Source organism: Sapajus apella, unplaced genomic scaffold (genome assembly GCF_009761245.1).
Source record: "Sapajus apella isolate SASKATOON/1434 unplaced genomic scaffold, GSC_monkey_1.0 scaffold276, whole genome shotgun sequence".
Lineage (NCBI taxonomy): Eukaryota > Metazoa > Chordata > Mammalia > Primates > Cebidae > Sapajus > Sapajus apella.
This window is the reverse complement of record NW_022437216.1, coordinates 196,130-217,072: the sequence shown is the minus strand read 5'-3', so window position 1 is coordinate 217,072 and position 20,943 is coordinate 196,130. Positions and strand designations below refer to the sequence as shown.

General features: G+C 44.6%; 1 protein-coding gene across 4 annotated transcripts in view; it reads right to left on the bottom strand.

Annotated features, from left to right (window-relative positions):
* Window positions 1-11,027: 11,027 nt before the first annotated feature.
* Window positions 11,028-20,943, bottom strand: part of DGUOK (deoxyguanosine kinase) — a 31,775-nt gene continuing 21,859 nt past the window's right edge. For 2 of the 4 annotated variants that reach the window (XM_032272034.1, XM_032272037.1), the window contains 4 exons: window positions 19,801-19,948; window positions 13,037-13,152; window positions 12,021-12,120; window positions 11,028-11,255 (listed from right to left, as the gene is read on the bottom strand). In XM_032272034.1, coding sequence (XP_032127925.1) covers window positions 11,229-11,255; window positions 12,021-12,120; window positions 13,037-13,152; window positions 19,801-19,948 — 391 coding nt within the window. In that variant the 3' untranslated portion in view covers window positions 11,028-11,228. The other 2 variants (XM_032272035.1, XM_032272036.1) reach the window with 2 other exon arrangements.

The window sequence follows — 20,943 nt, the reverse complement described above, 5'->3', positions numbered from 1 at the left end:
TTTCTCCCAACCCCCTTCTCTGATTCCTCCCATGTGCCAGCTCTGGTGGCCAGAGAACTACCTATCGCTGCAGAGGCTGTCCAGTACCAGGTAACATCTGTCTGGGGTCACCAAATGTAAGCCGTGGGGCACATACCTGCATCACAGGTTGGGCCCCAAATTAGGCAAGAGAGAATGCTGCAACAAGCTCAGAGCCACAGGATGTACTAGCACACTTGTATACAATGATAAAATCCTAAACAGTGGCTTCAAAGTTTATAGTTTTCCGGTCAGGCATGGTGGTGGTGCACCCCTTTAATCCCAGCTACTTGGGAGGCTGAGGCAGTAGAATTGCTTGAACCCAGGAGGAGTGGGTTGCAGTGAGCTGAGACTGGGCCACTGCACTCTAGCTTGGGTGACAGAGCAAGCTTCTGTCTCAAAAAAAAAAAAAAAAAAGTAGTTTGTAGCTTTCTCATGTGGAAGTCTGAGAAGGGAATCCAGGGCTAATGTTGCACTTCTATGAAGTCAGAGCCTGAGGCTTCTTCTGTCTTTTGTAATTCCCTCCTTAGGAGGCACTTCATAATCCAAAGTGGCCCCAGGATCATGGGAGAGGGGGTGGCTCTGAGGGCAGAATCAAAGGGCTCATCATCATCTTCTATTTCTACCATCTGTTCTAAGGGCCTCACAGTCACATAATCTAGTCCAGAGTCAGAGAGGCTGCTCAGAGCCCACCTGCAGCTGGCCTGGATCTTAGCAGGTATGTATAGCTAAGTATGTTAGCAGGTATGTTGCTGGCAGCATGGAGGGGTAAGGGCACGGGAGGTGTTTCATTGCTTAGTGCAAGGAGTCTTTCTCAGGCTCAGCCTGCTTCCCTTTTTCTTCTTTCTTCCTACTTTCCGTTTGTCCAGTGTCTTTTGAACTACTCACTCCCGTGTGCCAGGCACTGGAGATAAAAAGCAGGATAAGACATATGCCATGCTCTAATAAAGAGACAAAGAAAGAAATGATCTTAGGCTGGGCACCGTGGATCATGCCTGTAATCCCAGCACTTTGGGAGACCAAGGCAGGTGGATCACCTGATGTCAGGAGTTTGAGACCAGTCTGGCCAACATGGCAAAACCCCATCTCTAATAAAAATACAAAAAGTATTTGGTATTTTTACAAAATACAGGCACGGTGGCGGGCATCTGTAATCCCAGCTACTCAGGAGGCTGAGACAGGAAAATCACTTGAACCCCGGGGGATGGAGGTTGCAGTGAGCTGAGATTGTGCCACTGCACTCCAGCCTGGGTGACAGAGCAAGACGCTGTCTCAAAAAAAAAAAAAAAAAAAAAAAAAAAGAGAGAGATGATTTTAATGCTATGTGTAAGAGCAACAATAAGACAAATGCAACAATAAGACATTTGGCAGGAGCTCAAAGGGAAGCACCTGACACAGAGCCAGGGTAAAGTCAGCAGAAGTTTCCTGATGATGGCAATTGTGGATGCTGAAGGGCTTACAGGTGAAGGGCACTCCAGGGAGGGCGCACAGCATCAGCAAAAGCAATGAGAGTTCAGGGACTGTGGGGCAACCATGAGTTTAATGTAAACACAAACAGAGGAGGGTCTGGAACAATGTGTGCCTGCTCAGGGCCCCTGGGGTGAGGGGCCAAGGCATCTTCTGGAGGCACCTGGTGGTGTTCAAGGCCCTCTGGCTGCTCTGTGGAGTCGGAATTCGGAAGAGCCATAGCAAGAGGCAGAGAGCTGGGTGAGAGGCCTGTATTAGGAGAGAGGTCGGAGAGCAGACAGAGCTGAGAAATGTTAGCAGGAAATTGGTAGCATCAGACATTTGTCTGGCAGTTGGAGATGAGTGAGAGGGAGGAGTCAGAGGCTCCCAGTTTTCTAGCTGAGGTGCTGGAGGGATGATGGGGTCACTGCTGACATAGAAAATATAGGGTCTACTGACATACCACCCTGAATGCACCTGATCTCATCTGGTCTCGGAAGCTAAGCAGAGTTGGGCCTGGTTAGCACTTGGCTGGGAGAATAGAGGGTCTTCTCCCAGCAACCGTTCTTGCCTTGGGGAATACTCCCAGCTTCAGAGTAGGATATAACCTCGCCTATGTTGCCTTTTGCATAGTTGATCCTAAAGACATGCACATGGACCCTTGTCTCTCTCTTTCTTCCTTCCTTCCTTTCTCTTTCTTTCTTTCTCCCTTTCTCTCTCTCTCTTTCTTTTTCCACCCAGGAGGTGGAGGTTGCAGTGAGCCGAGATTGTGCCACTGCACTCCAGCCTGAGCGACAGAGCAAGACTGTCTCAAAAAATAAAAATAAAAATAATTTAAAAATAATAATAAAGGTGTTTTAAGAAAATCATCTGATAGCAATATAAAGGGTGAGCTGGGAAGTGGAGTAGAAGGCATCTGTAAAGACATTCCAGAACGTTCACCAAATTTCCACATACAATTCTGATGTCTAGTGCCTAAATGGGTTTATGAAGGTGCAATTGCTGAGAAGAGAAAATCTAGCCCCCTGGAAGCATCTCTGTGCCTGTTCAGGGACCCAGGGGCCAAAGGCACAGGTAGGATGCACCTGGTGGCCTCCACCTAGCAGGGCTGGCCAACTAGATTTTCCTGCCCTGGCTGCAAATGTTGGCTGATAAATCCAGACGGGCAGCCAAAGAATTGCATGCTTGCCTTCTTTTCCGAAAGTCAGTCTTATCTCCTTACATAATGGTTTGGTATTATGCAGAGAACAGACTCTGAAGTCAGGATGAACCTGGAGTGTGAGTTCCAGTGCTGTCAGTTAATGTGGGACTCTAGTTGCATTACTGAACCCTGAGCTTCAGTTTCCTCACTGGTAAAAACTGGCACCTTAAACCTCCTTCACAGGATTATTGAGAGGATTCAATAACATTTAGAAAGTGTTCAGTAGGGTAACTGGCACGCAGTAGGCATCTGATAATCATCAACTCCTTTGACAATTTAAGGGTAGAGTCTGGGCCCCAAATTTCTTGCATATTCTCAGTGCTTAGGACACAGAAGGGACTTCACAAATTGATGATCACAATATGGGGCTCACAAATAACCGAGGAACCTGAGAAAGGGCCGAGCGTGTCTCCAGTCAATCATTCCTTTATTTAAGCAGTCTATCTTTGGCACTCATGAAACAGCAATAAAGAAATAAAGGCCAGGCATTGTACTAAATGACCAAGACATGGTCTGTGTCAAGAAGGTCAAGGCCAAGGACATCAAAGAGATGTCTCCAGACAACTTTCATTCAGGTATGACACATCTGACAGAAGTTTAATAAACAGGGTGCCCAGGGGCACAAAGAGTGGCAACTGTGTGGGGTGAGGGAAGAGCTCCACAGACAGGAATGGTGGACTTGCGACCGGCAGGATTAGTTCTTCCAGTGTAAAAGCTTTGGGGGGGCGGGGAGAGGGAGACAGGGAAACATTTTGTCATGTGGGAAAACACATCTGAAGCTATGGGTGGTCTCATGGGGTTTATGGTAGGAGTGGTGGGAGATAGGGCTATAAAAACATGGCAGCTCTCATACCTCCATACAGGAAGGGCTGAGGGGCAGCTCTCTGGTGGCAGGGATGGGGCAGGTGACCTGACTTGAAGTTGTTCTTCTGTATATCAACCACTGTTCTTTTTTGTACATTGTTTAGTTGATGTGGCTTGGGGAAGAAATGATTACTGGTAGTAGTAATCAGGGGCAGGGGAAGGCCCATTGCAGCCATTCCAAGGCACGGCCACTGCTACAGCAGGGACCATATGACTGCTCTGGAAGAGGAGGACAGGTGGGATGAATGTTGGGGAATCAACCACAATTTCCACTACACCTTCAACCAGAGAAACAGAAATGGGCACAGAGAAGATTTGAAAGATTTCAGAGATGAATAGGCAACGTTTGTTGAGAATGAGTATTAAGTAGGGGGGCAAAGATGACACCAGGGCTTTTAATGTGGCCAACGGGGTGAATGGTGAAGCAGGGGAAATGGCTTTGCTGGACAGGGTGGGGTGGAGGTGGTGGTGGGTATGCAGGTAGGGAGGAGAACTGTTTTGTACCCTTTGAGCATAAGGGATCTGGGTTGTGAAATCCATAGTTTGATATGGCTCTGGCTTTAAAAGTCACCCTCATTTTGTGATTTGCTTCAGAATAATGAGAGTTGGGGCAGGCTGTAGGGGAAACCAGATTGGTTCTAAGTAGATAACTGAAGTGGGTGAGAAAGTAAAAGTTGGCTCATGCTAAGAAAGTAAAAAGCTGCCCTGCGACTCAACGGGCTGGGAGGACATTACACAGCTAAAGCCAGCTACAAGGTTACCGTGAAACAGTATTTCTCCCACAGGCACGTTGTAGCTGTAGAGTGTCATAACGACCCCTTGCCTTGTGTGACTACTGCTTTCTGACTCACAGAGAAACCTTGTTCTTTAAAATCATGAGGCATCAGAATCTTTGCTGTGTGAAATGTTAAATGTTATCAGTCAAAATGAAACATTCCTTTTTTTTTTCTTTTTGGACAGAAGATTCTAAGTCACTTTGACATAGAGAAGTGGTCTTAAGTTTCTAAGCCAGGTTCAGAGTTTCACATAAGGAGCTTCTAAACACAAATTCCATGTTTGTCTTAACTTTGTACTTTCTAGGGAAACAAACCTGGGTTCACTGCACAGTTCAGAACAAACTCCTTTGTACACATTTCTGCTTTGCTTTGCACCTATCCAAGCAATGCTTCATTCTGATTTACCCAAACTCTAGTTTTCCTTAAAATCCTGTAACTGTATCTTTTCCTGTTTGGTGAGATACCCCACAGTACCTCTGGTATGTGGTCTTCCTCTTTGCAATCTGACCTTCTCAAACTCAAGGTTTGGGGGTGCTTGATACCATTCCCTCTTGCATATGATTCACATTTTCCATAGAAGTTCCAAGTTCATAAGAAGTCTTCAGCCCATGAGAATAGTAGGAGCCATGATAATGTTTGAGATCTGCGGAAGGCAGAATAATAGCCTCCTTCTTCCCCACTAGCTTCGATTTCCCAGAGGGCCCTAGTGTAATCACATGGGTCCTTAAAAGCAGAGAAGAGTTCCTGGCTGTGGTTAGAGATGCAACATTACTGGCTTTGAAGATGAAGGGGCCACAAGCCAAGGAATGTGGGCAACTTCTAGAAGACAGAAAAGGTAAAGAAACAGTCTCCGGCCGGGCGTGGTGGCTCAAGCCTGTAATCCCAGCACTTTGGGAGGCCGAGGCGGGTGGATCACGAGGTCAAGAGATCGAGACCATCCTAGTCAACATAGTGAAACCCCGTCTCTACTAAAACTACAAAAAATTAGCTGGGCATGGTGGCGCATGCCTGTAATCCCAGCTACTCAGGAGGCTGAGGCAGGAGAATTGCCTGAACCCAGGAGGCGGAGGTTGCGGTGAGCCGAGATCGCGCCATTGCACTCCAGCCTGGGTAACATGAGTGAAACTCTGTCTCGGAAAAAAAAAAAAAAAAAAAAAAGAAACAGTCTCCTCTAGGACCTCCAGAAAGAAAAGTAGCCCTGTTGATAACTTCATTTTGTCCCAGTGAGACCCAAGTCAGAGTTCTGACCTCCAGAGCTGTAAGATAATAAATGTGTGCTGCTTTAAGCCACGACATTTGCGGTAATTTGATAATGGCAGCGATGGAAAACGAACCCAAGATCATGCAGAGGGAGTGGACAAAGAGCAATGAGCCAAGGGTGCCTTGGGGACACCAACACTTTCAAGGAAAGGAGAAAAAGGTATCAGCCCAGGAGATAGAAAGGGAGACATCAAGTGTAGGGGAGCCAGGAGGGACCCAGGAAGGAGAAAGCGGTTCCGAGAATCTAAACTGCTTTTAAGTGAGGGCTGAAGGAGGTTAAATAGTCTTAAAATTTTAAAGTGCATGTTATTTCGTTCCATCACATCCTCTGTAATTCTGGTATTTGCATATAACAAGCAGCCTCTTTTACCTGAAACTATCACCTTCTCCCTCACGTTAAAAGCCTGAGAGTTTCGGAGGTAACACAACACATCTACAACCATCTCATCTTTGACAAACCTGACAAAAACAAGCAACGGGGAAAGGAGTCCCTGTTTAATAAATGGTCCTGGGAAAATTGGCTAGCCATGTGCAGAAAGCAGAAACTGGACCCCTTCCTGACACCTTACACTAAAATTAACTCCAGATGGATTAAAGACTTAAACATAAGACCTAACACCATAAAAAACCTCGAAGAAAATCTAGGCAAAACCATTCAGGACATAGGCATAGGCAAGGACTTCATGACCAAAACACCAAAAGCATTGGCAACAAAAGCCAAAATAGACAAATGGGACCTAATCAAACTCCACAGCTTCTGCACAGCAAAAGAAACAGTCATTAGAGTGAATCGGCAACCAACAGAATGGGAAAAAATTTTTGCAGTGTACCCATCTGACAAAGGGCTGATATCCAGAATCTACAAAGAACTAAAACAGATTTACAAAAAAACAAAACAAAACAAAAAACCAAGCCCATTCAAAAGTGGGTGAACAGACACTTTACAAAAGAAGACATACATGAGGCCAGCAAACATGAAAAAATGCTCATCATCACTGGTCATTAGAGAAATGCAAATCAAAACTACATTGAGATACCACGTCACGCCAGTTAGAATGGCGATCATTAAAAAATCTGGATACAACAGATGCTGGAGAGGATGTGGAGAAATAGGAACACTTTTACACTGCTGGTGGGAGTGTGAATTAGTTCAACCATTGTGGAAGACAGTGTGGCGCTTCCTCAAGGACCTAGAAATAGAAATTCCATTTGACCCAGCAATCCCATTACTAGGTATATATCCAAAGGATTATAAATCATTCTACTATAAGGACACATGCACATGAATGTTCACTGCAGCACTGTTTACAATAGCAAAGACCTGGAACCAACCCAAATGCCCATCGATGATAGACTGGACAGGGAAAATGTGGCATATATACACCATGGAATATTATGCAGCCATCAAAAACGATGAGTTCATGTCCTTTGTAGGGACAAGGATGAACCTGAAAACCATCATTCTCAGGAAACTGACACAAGAACAGAAAATCAAACACCGCATGTTCTCACTCATAGGTGGGTGTTGAACCAATGAGAACACATGGACACAGGGAGGGGAGCATCACACACTGGGGTCTGTTGTGGGGAAACAGGGGAAGGACAGCAGCGGGTGGGGAGTTGGGGAGAGATAGCACGGGGAGAAATGCCAGATGTAGGTGATGGGGAGGAAGGCAGCAAATCACACTGCCATGTGTGTACCTATGCAACAATCTTGCATGTTCTTCACATGTACCCCAAAACCTAAAATGCAATTTAAAAAAAAAAAAAGCTTGAGAGTTTGCGAATTTTCACAACCTTAATCCTTGTTATAAACCCCATCAAGGTAATATTCAGGTTCCAGAACAGAAGGTTTTACCACATCGTAAGCCAGAAAGAAACGCAGCTATTTTTTATGTGTTAATCCAAATTTTTTGATACTGGGAGTTGGCCTACACCAAGAATAACAGCCATCCAGACTGGCTTGACAGTGTAGAGTAGGGACCATTTTAATGCAACCTCTCTCCAGTGTCCTCTTTAAAAATCTAAGGTGCCTGAGGTTTCAGTCTGCCTTTCTGTGTTCCTAATCTCCACACTTACAGGCTCCACCCAGACCTACTCACCCCTCCTCTGCAATTTAAGGCTCAAAATTACTGCTGCTCATTAAGATGTTTATTCTCTACAGATGATCTCAGCTACCAGTTTGGAAAATGACAAATTATTTCACCCAGGTGAGACTCGTGGCCTGCACTATCCTAGAGGATATTTCCTTTTCTTTTCTTTTTGAGATGGAGTCTTGCTCCATCACTCAGACTAGAGTGCAGTGGCACAATCTCAGCTCACTGAAGCCCCAACCTCTCAGTTCAAGTGATTCTCCTGCCTCAGCCTCCTGAGTGGCTGGGACTATAGGCCTCCATCAACATGCTCAGCTAATTTCTGATTTTTAGTAGAGATGGGGTTTCACTTTGTTGGCCAGGCTGGTCTCGAACTGCTGGCTTCACGTGATCCGCCTGCCTTGGCCTCCCAAAGTGCTGAGATTACAGGCATCAGCCACAGCACCCAGCCGACCTTTACTTTCTAAAAGGCAATGTTTATCAATAGAGATGCTGAAACTGTAGACTTTCAGGCTTTAAAACTAGGTAAAGAGCTGGGTGCAGTGGCTTACGCCTGTAATCCCAGCACTTTGGAAGGCCAAGGTGGGAGAATCACTTGATGCCAGAAGTTGGAGACCAGCCTGGGCAACATAGTGAGACAGTCTCTACTAAAAGTAAAATAATTAGTGGGCATGATGATGTGCACCTGTAGTTTCAGCTACTCAGGAGGATGGCTTGAGCCCAGGAGTTCGAGGCTGCAGTGAGCTGTGACTGCACCACCGCACTCCAGCCTGGGCAACAGTGAGACTATGGGGGGAAAAAAAGGAATGAAGTATTGATACATGCTACAACTTGGATGAACCTTGAAAACATTATACCCAGTTTAAAAACAAAGTTATAGAAGAAACATATTATGATTGTATTCATATTGAAATGTGCAAAATAGGTAGATCTACAGAGACAGATGTAGACTAGGGGTTGCCTAGGGCTGGGAGTTGAAGGCAGGGCAACCTGGGGGAGATGGGGTTTGGGCTTTTCTTTTAGGGTTAATGAAAATGTTCTAGAATTGTGGTACTGGTTATACAGCCCTATGACTACTATACTAACCATTGAATTGTATACTTTATTTTTTTAATTTTAATTTTTTTTGAGATGGACTTTTGCTCTTGCTGCCCAGGATGGAGCACAGTGGCATGATCTTGGCAAACTGCAACTTCTGTCTCCCAGGTTCAAACCATTCTCCTGCCTCAGCCTCCTGAGTAGCTGGGATTACAGGAACCTGCCACCACACCCAGCTAATTTTTTGTATTTTTAGTAGAGATGGGGTTTCACCATGTTGGCCAGGCTGGTCTCAAACTTCTGAGCTCAGGTGATCCACCTCCTCAGCCTCGCAAAGTGCTGGGATTACAGGCATAGCCATTGTGCCCAGCCTGTACACTTTATTTTTAAGAGCGTCTCACTCTGTCACCTACGAGTGCAGTGGCAGGATCATAGCTCACTGCAGCTTCCAACTCCTGGGTTCAGGAAATCCTCCCACCTCAGCTCCCAAGTAGCTAGGACTACAGGCACATTCCACTACACCTGGCTTTAATTTTTTAAATTTTTTTGTAGAGCTGGCTCTCGTTTTGTTACTCAGGCTGGTCTCGAACTCCTGGCCTCAAGCAATTCTCTTACTGTGGCCTCCCAAATCTCTGGGATTACAGGTGTGAGCCATTGTGTGTGACCTGAATTGCAGTTTAAATCACTGAATTGTAGAGTATGTGAATTATTTATCAATAAAGCAATTAAAATGTTTTAAATAAGTAGGATAAGGAAATTGCTGTACTTTTATATTAAAACATTACATATATATACATGTATTTTTTTTTTTTTGAGATGGACTTTCACTTGTTCCCCAGGCTGGAATGCAGTGGTGTGATCTCAGCTCACTACAACTGCTGCCTCCCAGGTTCAAGCGATTCTCCTGCCTCAGCCTCCCAAGTAGCTGGGATTATAGGCATATGCCATCTCGCCCGGCTAATTTTTGTGTTTTGGGTAGAGACAGGATTTCGCCATGTTGGCTAGACTGGTCTTGAACTCCTGACCTTAGGTGATCCACTTGCCTTGGCCTCCTAAAGTGCTGGGATTACACCTTGCCCAGCCTATTTGTTAGAAACCAATCTCACATTCATTTCCCCAGAGCATGAAGGACAGAAACACAGATTTCTGTCTTCTGGGACACTCTAATGTCCCCAGATCATTTATCTTCCTGTGTCCCTGCAGAACTATCAAGGGCTCAGTGCAGGAGATCTACTCCTGTGAATCACAGACTTGCAGGCTTCTGGCAATGAACCACTTAAATCCTATAGGGCCATGCATTTTTCTTCCCTTAACAATAAGCTGTATTTGAAGGTTAATGAGCACAACAAAATATTATTATTACTTTTTTCCTGCACAGAGATCCACTCCATTAAGGTTATCTGAAACTCACTGGGTAAGGTATTTACACAAAGCTAGAGTGCCAGGCTGGCCAATCTTAAATGTCAGATGCTTAACTTTTGGACTCTTGCTCTTTTCTCCCTTTCTTTTGGCCAGGTTCTTTAGGACAAGGGACTAAGTTCCCCACACCTGTCCCCCATACCAAGAATGCAGATGGAAAGAATAAAGAAGCTTCTTGGAGTTCAAGCTCCATTTCCTGATCTAGAGGCTCACACTTAAGATCCCACCCACTCCTGAGCCACTTTATTTCCCTTCTTCATGCATGGCAGGCAGGGCTTGGGTAAGGGTTCTGGGAGCAATTTCAAAACTGCTAGTTGATATGTTTAGGCTTTGTGTCCCCACCCAAGTGTCATCTTGAATTGTAATCCCCAGGTGTCAAGGGAGAGACCTGGTAGGAGATGACTGGATCATGAGGCAGTTTCCCCCATACTGTTCTCATGGTAGTGAGTTCTCACGAGATCTAATGGTTTTATAAGGCAGTTTTCCTGGCTCTCTCTTGCACAGACTCATTCACCTGCCACCATGTAAAAGATGTGCCTGCTTCCCCTTCTGCCATGATTCTGTTTCCTGAGGCCTCCCACACCATGCAAAAATGTGAATCAATTAAACCTCTTTCCTTTATAAATTACCCAGTCTTGGGTAGTATCTTTATAGCAGTGTGAAAATGGACTAATACACTAGTCTAGAGGTGAATTCAGAGCAAGCACCAAGAGATACATGCAGAAATAAATGAACAACTGAATTAGAAAAACAAGAAAAACCTAAGTAAACTTTATTTTCTTTCTTTTTTTTTTTAAGGATGGGGTTTCACCATGATGGCCAGGCTGATCTTAAACTCCTGACCTCAGGTGATCCACCCACCTCGGCCTCCCAAAGTGCTAGGATTACAGGCGCGAGCCACAGCGCCCGGCCAAGTAAACTTTATTTTCAAAATGTTTGAGATAGAAAAGACAATGGCAAAGCCTAACAATAATTAACAAACCAGCCCTAGAATGGCAGAGTGCTCCTGTGATGAGAGGGGCTAGGGATGGAAAGGTGGGTGGAAGACACAACATTTTTCTAGCTTCAGAAAGTCAGGGAGCCCAGATAACAGCCTGAACATCATAGAATTGGTTACAGATTCTTTACAAAGGTGTTTACCTGTGGGAAGGAGAAAATCAGAAATTTAATTTCAGATTTTTATTTTATTTTTTTTTTTGAGACAGAGTTTCGCTCTTGTTACCCAGGCTGGAGTGCAATGGCACGATCTCAGCTCACCGCAACCTCCGCCTCCTGGGTTCAGGCAATTCTCCTGCCTCAGCCTCCTGAGTAGCTGGGATTACAGGCACGCACCACCATGCCCAGCTAATTTTTTGTATTTTTAGTAGAGACGGGGTTTCACCGTGTTGACCAGGATGGTCTCGATCTCTTGACCTCGTGATCCACCCGCCTCGGCCTCCCAAAGTGCTGGGATTATAGGCGTGAGCTACCGCGCCCGGCTAATTTCAGATTTTTAACAGAATTTTCAACAGTCCACCCCCAATGCATATGCAGCCATGGGGTTTTTGTGAGGAAAGGAAAATAGGCAAGGAGAAGAAATGTGAGCAGCCCAGGGTCATATAGCATCAAGTGGCAGACCCGGGAATAGAATCCAGAAGTCTCATTTCCCTAGTTTTAGAATGCCTTAGAGAAGAAAGTCAGCTGGCAGGCACATGTTACAAGTCAATTATTTAACAATTATTAATCCAGCATACTTTCCAGAATAGGGATGTAATTTGTACAAGATCCCATAGGCCTTGGAGTGTGAAATGCAATGTGAGATGCAAAGCACACAACTCATGATATTGAACTTTGAAGCAAAGGCCAGAAAGATAAAAGTACAACAAATATAAACCACTAGAAAGCAGGAGTTATAGTCCTTCCCACCTCTCTCATGAGGTCTTCTTGTTTGGTTACTTCCTCAGAAAAATCATCATTGACATCCAACACCAGCACTGGAATATTCATCAAAGCCTCCAAGTGGAGCCTATAAGCAGCAGGAAAGTTTGGGGGACAGAAAAAAAGAAAGTAACTTGAGTCAAGCCTCACATACTTACCAAGTCTTAATTATTCAGAGAACAGATCTAAATTCAACATGGCTTCTCAATGAAACTGCACGTAAACAGCAACAAATTCAATAAAGTTGGCTGGAAAGAGAAAGGTTGAGGTTTCTCTTCATTCTTGAGAGTGATACTAACGGTCACAGCGCCAAACATTTCAAGTGGACAACAAACCAAGCCTAAAGGGAGGATAGGCAGAAAATAGGAATGCCAACTTAGTAAAATGGACAATTTCTCTAATATTTTTTAGCCCTTCACGCTGAGCCAACTAACATCATCGATCACAATGTTCAATCTAGGGGAATGTTAAAAAAAGAAAGAAAAAGCTGGAGAAAATAGAATCTAATAAAAAGGGCCTTAGAATGTACAGATTATATTCACTATTAAACAACTTTTTTTTTTTTTTTGGAGACAGAGTCTCACTCTGTTGCCCAGGCTGGAGTACAGTGGTGCAATCTCGGCTCATTGCAACCTCTGCCTCCCAGGTTCAAGCGATTTTTCTGCCTCAGCCTCCTGAGTAGCTGGGATTACAGGCACCCAACACCATGTCCAGCTAATTTTTGTATTTTTAGTAGAGACAGGGTTTTACCATGTTGGTCAGGCTGGTCTTGAACTCCTGACCTTAGGTGATCCACCTGCCTTGGCCTCCGAAAGTGCTGGGATTATAGGCGTGAGCCACCGTGCCCAGCAGTATTAAACTTCTGAGTTGGAAAATACTTGACATTTCCAATCATTTCCAGTATATTCTGAACCTTCCTAAAGGGGGCTGCATGCTGAACTTGTTTTTAACAACTGGGTGTTGGGAGGCAGGTCTCTATCTGATCCATTCTTTTCTCCACTTACTTAGTTGTCTTGTGAATAAGCCAGGCCTCATGTTGGTCATGCAGCTGCTCCAGATAGGCCAGTTCGATTCCTTTCTCCTCCTCCCTGGCCCTCTGGTACAGTCTCTTCAAACAAACCTAAAAGACAATCCCCAAGCCCCGATGAGCTCATTTGCTGTTTTGGCTGCTACAATTTGGTCTTAGGGGGGGTTATGAGGCCCACCTGTAATGTCTATTTGGGCATTACAAGCCATGCCTTTGCTTCTGCTGTCTTGTTTTCTTATGCAATCAGAGGATCTACACCATTCTTTCCATCTCCACCTTAAGCCTGCTCTTCCTCTGGAGTATCCTAAGCTGGTTAATGGCGAGTATCGTCCATCCAGTCATCCAAGCCATGGACCTAGAATTTTCCTTGCTTTTCCTCCTTTCTACTACATTCGGGAAGTCATTCAATTCTCTTTCATGTCCAGTTGGTTCTTTCCCCTCACATCTGCTCTTGTCGGGTCCTCACTGCCTCTCACCTGGATTATGGAAGGAGCCTCTGATTTTGCCTCCTGGAGGCAGGGAAGTATATGGACAGAGCTGTACAGGCCTTAAGGTCGAAAAGTCCAGGAGTAAATTCCTGCCTTCATCAGGTACTCACAGTGCAATCTTTGTGGGCTTCTAGTTCCTCATCCTCTACCCATCCATAGGTCACTGAGGTAAGTCATATTGAGCTCCTGGCAAAAGCTGTTCCCTCCTTCCAGTGTGTCCCCTTCACTCCACTCTTCTGTAGTATGGCAATATAATGACATAACTTTTCTTGCCGAAAAGACTTCACAGGCTCTTTACTGCCTATAGCCATAGCCCCAGGGTTCAAGGCAGTATGTATGAGTAGCATCACATCTATATAATGTTAGGTAATTTGAAATATCTCTTTCATATCATACCAAACATTCACTCAGGAATAGAATGTAAAATTTGCACAGGTCAAAGATAAAACAAAGTGGAAAAACAAGTGAGGCTTGAGACTAACTCTCCTCCCCCCAACTCTGCAGAGTGTGCTTAATTCTATTCTGCACTCATCCGGTAGTGAAATTTTATGCACACTGGTTCAGAAAATGATGTCTTCTTGACCTGTCACAAAGCTACCCCTCCTACTTCTCATCTGCCTTAGCTCTTCCCCTGGACTCACTGCTTTAGCCAGATTTGACCTCTTTCCTGGGGAACAGGCCAGGCTCTTTCATATCTCAAAATTTTTGCTCCAAATGTTTGTTCTGACTGAATTATCCTCGGTCCTCTCTCTGCTTGACAAACATTTCATTATTCAATGTCATCTGTCCTTGAAGAATAGATGGATTAACTCACTGATTTAAGACTTCTTGCTTTCAAATACTTAAGAAATGTAAACTTAATTTCCAAACGTAGTAGACAATAATCCCAAAGACTTAGGGATCTTTGCTGTTTCCCTCGTCTTACCTTTTCTCTAAGGAAACAAAATTATACAAACAAATTTCATTAATGATCAAAAGGTATATGCAATTGCAATTATATACTGCCAGACTGCCTCCCTAGAGGTTAATCAATTTATATTCCCACCAGCAAGGTAGCTTTAGGATTTCTAAGCATAGCAAGGCTATCTAATTTTCCTTTCTGAGAATAAAAAATTCTCTGCTTCGTGAAATAAATTTTTTTAAAAAATTGAGATGGAGCTTGCTCTGTTGCCCAGGTTGGAGTGCAGCAGCATGATCTCGGCTCACTGCAACCTCCGCCTCCTGTGTTCAAGCAATTCTCCTGCCTCAGCCTCCCCAGTAGCTGAAACTAGCATGCCACCATGCCTGGCTATTTTTTTTTGTATATCAGTAGCGACGGGGTTTAACCATGTTGCCCAGGCTGATCATGAACTCCTGAGCTCACGCAATCCAGCCACCTTGGCTTCCCAAAGTGTTGGGATTACAGGTGTGAGCCACTGTGCCCAGCCAAAAATAATTTTTTTTTGGTGGCTTTATGTTTCCAAGTACACACACAAAGGCAGAACAATTCTTTTTATGAAAGCAATTTATAATTATTCATTCACTGCTTGCAGGCAAACATTGACACTAACATTGATCTATTAAAATAGGCTAACATATCTCTCTTTAATATTAATTTGCTCAACAGAGCAAATGGTTTTCCTTTAGAAGTTAAATCTCAACTGGTGGCAGTATTGAGAGAAAAAAAAAAAAAAGAAGTCCAAGTAAACTCCTACTTTGAGCATTTGTCATTAACTCTTGCTTTACTGATATGGTTATAACAAATTCTATATATAAATATTTTTTGAGACAGTCTCGCTGTCACCAGACTCCAGGCTGGAGTGCAGTGGCACGAGCTTGGCTCACTGCAACCTCCGCCTCCCAGGTTCAAGGAATTCTCCTGCCTCAGCCTCCCAAGCAGCTGGGACTACAGGCATATGCCACCATGCCTAGCTACTTTTTGTATTTTTTTAGTAAAGATGAGGTTTCACCATGTTGGCCAGGATGGTCTCAATCTTTTGACCTCGTGATCCACCCGCCTCGGCCTTCCAAAGTGCTGGGATTACAGGTGTAAGCCACCGTGCGCAGCCTCTATTTTTAAGAATCCCATGCAAACAGTGCTTTAGTCTGGCCCCTCTTCATCTCAGTCCTCATGAGGAAAACACACCTGAATGTGAACAGGAAAGACAATCTAGCTGCAAGTGGCAGAGGAGACCTATTACTGGTCTTCTTAGCCTGCCCCACCCAGGAAGAATTACTGTTCTGATTGCTTTAAGTCAGAGATAGGAAATGGAATGTGACTGCTCGTGGGTCTTTTTCACTATGCCTCTCAAGCCCAAACCCAGGTACCATTTTTCCCCATGCACCTCCTGCACGCTGTCCTCATGCTATGCCAATCCCAGGCAGGGCCTGGCTTTTTGATGTACACTGATCAGCTGCACTCTCTTCTTGATTCCATGGGGCTGGGTAGGAACACTGAGGCCCAGTCATTTCTCTTCTGAGTTTTAAAATTGTTGGCTTGCTTTTTTTTCTTTTTAATTTTTAGAGATGGGGTCTCCCAATGTTGATCAAGCTAGTTTCAAGCTCCTGGCCTGAAGCAATCCTCCTATCTCAGACTCCCAAAGTGCTGGAATTATGGGCATCAGTGAGCCACTGTGCCCGGCCTGACTTGTTTGCTTTAAGGAAAAAAAAAAAAGGTTTATTTATTTATTTATTTGTTTTAGACAGGGTCTTGCTTTGTGGCCTAGGCTGAAATGCAGTGGTGCAATCATGATTCACTGCAGCCTCAATCTCCCAGGCTCTAGTGATCCTTTCACTTCAGCCTGCTGAGTAGCTAGGAATACAGACACACCACCTACTTGGCTAATTTTTAGATTTTTTGTAGTGGGGGGCGGGTCTCACTATGTTCCCCAGGAGGGTTTTGAATGCTTGGGCTCAAGTAGTCCTCCCACCTTGGTCTCCCAAAGTGCTGGCATTACCAGGTGTGAGCCACCACACTTTGGCCTGGCCTGGCCCAGCTTGCATTTAAGAAGTTAAGGAAGTAGGCTCAGCACAGTGGCTCACGCCTGTAATCCAAGCATTCTGGGAGGCCGAAGTAGGAGGATCACAAGGTCAAGAGATGGAGACCATCCTGGCCAACATGGTGAAACCCCGTTTCTACTAAAAATATAAAAATTAGCCATTCGTGGTGGCAGGCACCTGTAATCCCAGGTACTCAGGAGGCTTCAGCAGGAGAATCACTTAAATATGGGAGGCAGAGGCTGCAGTGAGCCAAAATCACACCATTGCACTTCAGTCTGGGCAACAAGAGCAAAACTCCGTCTCAAAAAAAAAAAAAAGAAAAAAGTAGTTAGGGAATAGGTAGAAAGGAGCAGAAGACCCTATGAAGTCCATCTGACATGCTCAAAGCTAGTATTTACTAGACCTCTGAACTGGAAGATTAGGCACTTGCACAGCTTTTTACATAGTGATATGTCAACTTCTATTCTGCTCTTCCCTTGGGTACAGTTACCTCTGAATTTCACAGAAGAGGTCAAGTGTGACTTCAGGGAAGAAATATGGGCATTCCTGGATCTCTGGGTCTAATGCCATCAAAACAGCATTAAAATCCCCATCTAATTCCAAAACGAATAAGTTATTTTCTTTTCTACCATTAAGTTGCAATAATCCTTCAATTCTTCTCATTCTACTCCAGCTAAAATATTTCAACTAGCCACTCCGAAAAGGCGGATCTGCCCCCAAGTGATGATGACTGTCATCACCATTTGCTATGGTTTAAGAGTATATCCCCCAGCATTCATGTGTTGGAAAGTTGGTCCTCAGGGTGGTAGTGTTGGGAGGTGGGGCCTTTAAGAGGTGATTAGGTTGTTAAGACAGATTAATGTCAGTGTCCTGGGACTGGGTCAATTCTTGCAGGAGTGAGTTCTCACTCTCGTACGACTGGGCCAGTTGCCATGAGAGCAGGATGTTATAAAGCAAGGCTGCTCCTCCTGTCTTGCCCCTTTTGCACGTTCCTGCTCCCTTTCACTTCACCATGTGATGAGGCAGCAGGAGGCCCTCACTGGAAGTTGAGGCTGCCCAATTTGGACTTCCCAGTCTCCATAACTGTGAGCCAAAATAAGCCTCTTTATAAATTAACCAGTTTCAGGCATTCTGTTACAAGGTCATTCAGAGTGCACAAAGAAGAAAAGCAATTAAGACTTTCTTGCTCTCCTTGCTGGGTCCAACTTCCACTACCCAGAAACAAGAGCCTCTTCAGCTAGCCCAAGTAGCCCCATTTTGCTCCCAAGAATGAGTCAGCCCACTTCCTCTCTCACTCCTCCCCAGTGCTGGCTTCATGGCACTGAGCTGATTGTGCTGAAGTTCTGTTTCTCTTGGAAAAGGTTAAGTCAGCATTCTCACTTCTCCTAATGCTCAGCTCCTCAGCCTCCTGCTTCTTTCAGTCCAGCCACCCCATGACTCCCACAGGAAACTTGTCACCTCTTCAAATTCCAACTAGGACCTTTACTCAGTCCAACCTTATAGCACTGTCACTTCTCTCTGACCCAGGCCACAAGCCTTCCTGGGGCTCAGAACTTCTCTCTCAACTTGAACCCTACACTTCGACACTTCAAACTGTCCTCTTTGTGAGGCGACTCTTCTCCCCACAATTGCTGACACTTATCCCTACCCCTAAAATATAATCCCCTTCTTCTATTCTGGCTCCCAGACAATGAAGACTATTGAAGTAAGTCAAATAAACATGACCCACCTGGTCAACTTGCAATCAATGCATCTAACTTTAGTGTAGTTCTATTTATGGAAGTTTCTTAGCCCTCTGGCCTCACTGAAACTTTAGTTCAGTTTTAATTTATTTTAGAGACAAGTTCTCACTTTGTCACCTGGGCTGGAGTACAGTGGCTTGATCACAGCTCACTGCAGCCTCAAGCTCCTGAACTCAGGCGATCCTCCTGCCTCACTTCCCCAGTAGCTAGAACCACAGGCACACATAACCACACTTGGCTAATTTTAAAATTTTTTTGTAGAGATGGGGGGGTCACACTATATTGCCTAGGCTGCTCTTGAACTCCCGACCTCAAGTGATCCTCCCATGTTAGCCTCCCATTGCAGGTGTGAGTCACCGCAGCCAGGCCAGTTTCATTTTAAACCTTAACCCTTATTTATTTCTGTAGAATCTCTTATTCCCTCCTATGATCTAGCTTTTGCCTCATAATGTCCAGAAACTCTCAACACAAAGATCCTCAATATCTGGTCCCAGTCACATTCAGGGGCCTCATTCTTCCTGGTTGCCACCTTCATAAGCCCCTTTTTTCCAGTCCTCTCCTCGTTGGCTGGTGTGAAGCTGTGTGACGGGAGCTCTCCTACTCATCCTCTGGTTCTGCTCAGTCTGTTCTCAGGCTCCTTTCTGCCCACAAGTATCAGTTCCATCTCTAAAAGGCATAGCCTCTAGCTTGGAGACAGCTTTCCTTCCTTTTAACAGTATGTGTTATATCTGGCATTTGACTATATATTGGAGGTATGTCCCAATAGCTGAGAACAGTACATCTCAGAAAACAAACAAACAAAAACAACAACAAACACCTCTCACCTTCACTCAGAATCCCTCTCCAGAAGAGCCCTTAGAGATCATCTAGATTAAGCCAGTGGATTTTACATGCAGGGATCTTTCTAATGGAAAGGTCTCCAGGGGCTGCCCAAGGTCACTACCAGTCAGCAGAAGCCAGAGTTCACTTCCATCTCCAGAGACTTTGGTGCTCCTGCAATGACATCATCCTACTGCATGCAGGATGGCACCAGTCAGAGAGTCACAGAATGGAACTACTATGGTCCCTTCTCCCTTCCCAGTGGCATCAGGGTTCAAAAAAGAGCTATTAGGGCAGTGTCAATAAGAGAAAATTCTCCTTCTCCTCCTCACATCTTATTCAGGAAACCATTGAAACTACTACACACTCTGATGACCCTGTCAGAGAGAAGGAGGAGCTGAGGCAAGTGACTACAGGTCAGAGCGTCCCACCTGAAAACCCTGAGTGATAAAGATGACGCTCGATTTGCTCTGTTGTTGCTAGATCAACGGGAATCCTTTCATGCACAGTCAATGGCTTTAGCACTCTGCTGCATGAAGCCAGTGGGGAAAGGGGTGCTCAACGGTGGGACAGGAGGGTATCCCCCACTGCTCTCCATGCTGCAGGTAATGTCTATGCTCTAATTTCTCCAACCAGAAAATCAGGGGCTCCATGAATGTCACTTCTTAGGTTTCATATGGCCCTAATGTCTAAGGCTTTAGGTTCTGTGTTACCTGGGGAGTAGCCTGGAGGTAGATGAAGCCATGTAATGTGAGCCGGCTGGCAAACTCGCGCAGGAGAAAAGAATGCCAGTCCTGATAGATATGCCATTCGATGTCACTGAGGGAACCATTTTCAAAAAGATTCTTTGCAAAGATATACCTGGTTGGAAATGGAAGTGGGATGGGGACGGGGAGGGGGAGGAGAATGGGAAATTGAATGAAAGGCACGAGAGAGAGAGAAAGAGAGAAAGAGAGAGAAAAGCAGAAAAATCAATAACCAACTTGTTCCATGTCTGTTCAAACCACACTTAACCTTTCTAGCTCCTCATCAATCCTTAAGAAATCTAAATTCTTAACCCATACCTCCCTCCCTGCTCAATACTAAGATGGGAAATAGGATCTAGACTCTGGAGGCTGAAACCACTCCTTTCCAGATGGACTGATTCACTGGAATAAAAGGAACAGAAGATAATATCATTGGTCTCTAACAATTTTCTTTATTAGAAACTAGTCAGAACATATAGCAAATAATATATGTAAACTTGAACTTTTGAGATTTGCTTATTATTATTAAAGCAAGGCCCCAAACAAACAAGTGAATCCAGTATAAAGCCACCCACCAAATTTCATACAAGGACTGAAGGCTTCTGAGTCTCCAGGCTACTTAGCCGTCCTTTTGTCTAGCTGAAACACGCAGAAAAAATAGTATTTATGTGATGTCCTCTATGGAGCAGAAAATGCATTTCCTACTAATTTCAGTATTACCAAGAAAGCAGACTCTTTTGGAAAGTGCATATGAGCTCTTGCTTGCTTCCTCTGCTGCTGAGTTTCTAGTTCAGATAAAAGAAAGCTAAAGCTAAAAATCAAACTAGCTTTGCCCCCTGCTTATTTCTAAGGCCAAAAGAGCATCTGGTAAACAGGAAATCAGAGCTAAACACAAACCATGGCTTCAAACCCAGGTCAATTCTGCTTTCGAACCTCAGGCATTTTAACATATAACATAATTTGCATCCTAAATAAGGGACTCCAGTTTTCAAGGCTATGCTCAGCAACTGGCCACTTCAGAGAAAATTAAATTCAGAACCCTTGCGTACGATGGCTCAGGAAAATGCACACTGCAAGGCTGTGTGCATCACCATTAAGAGAATACCTTCC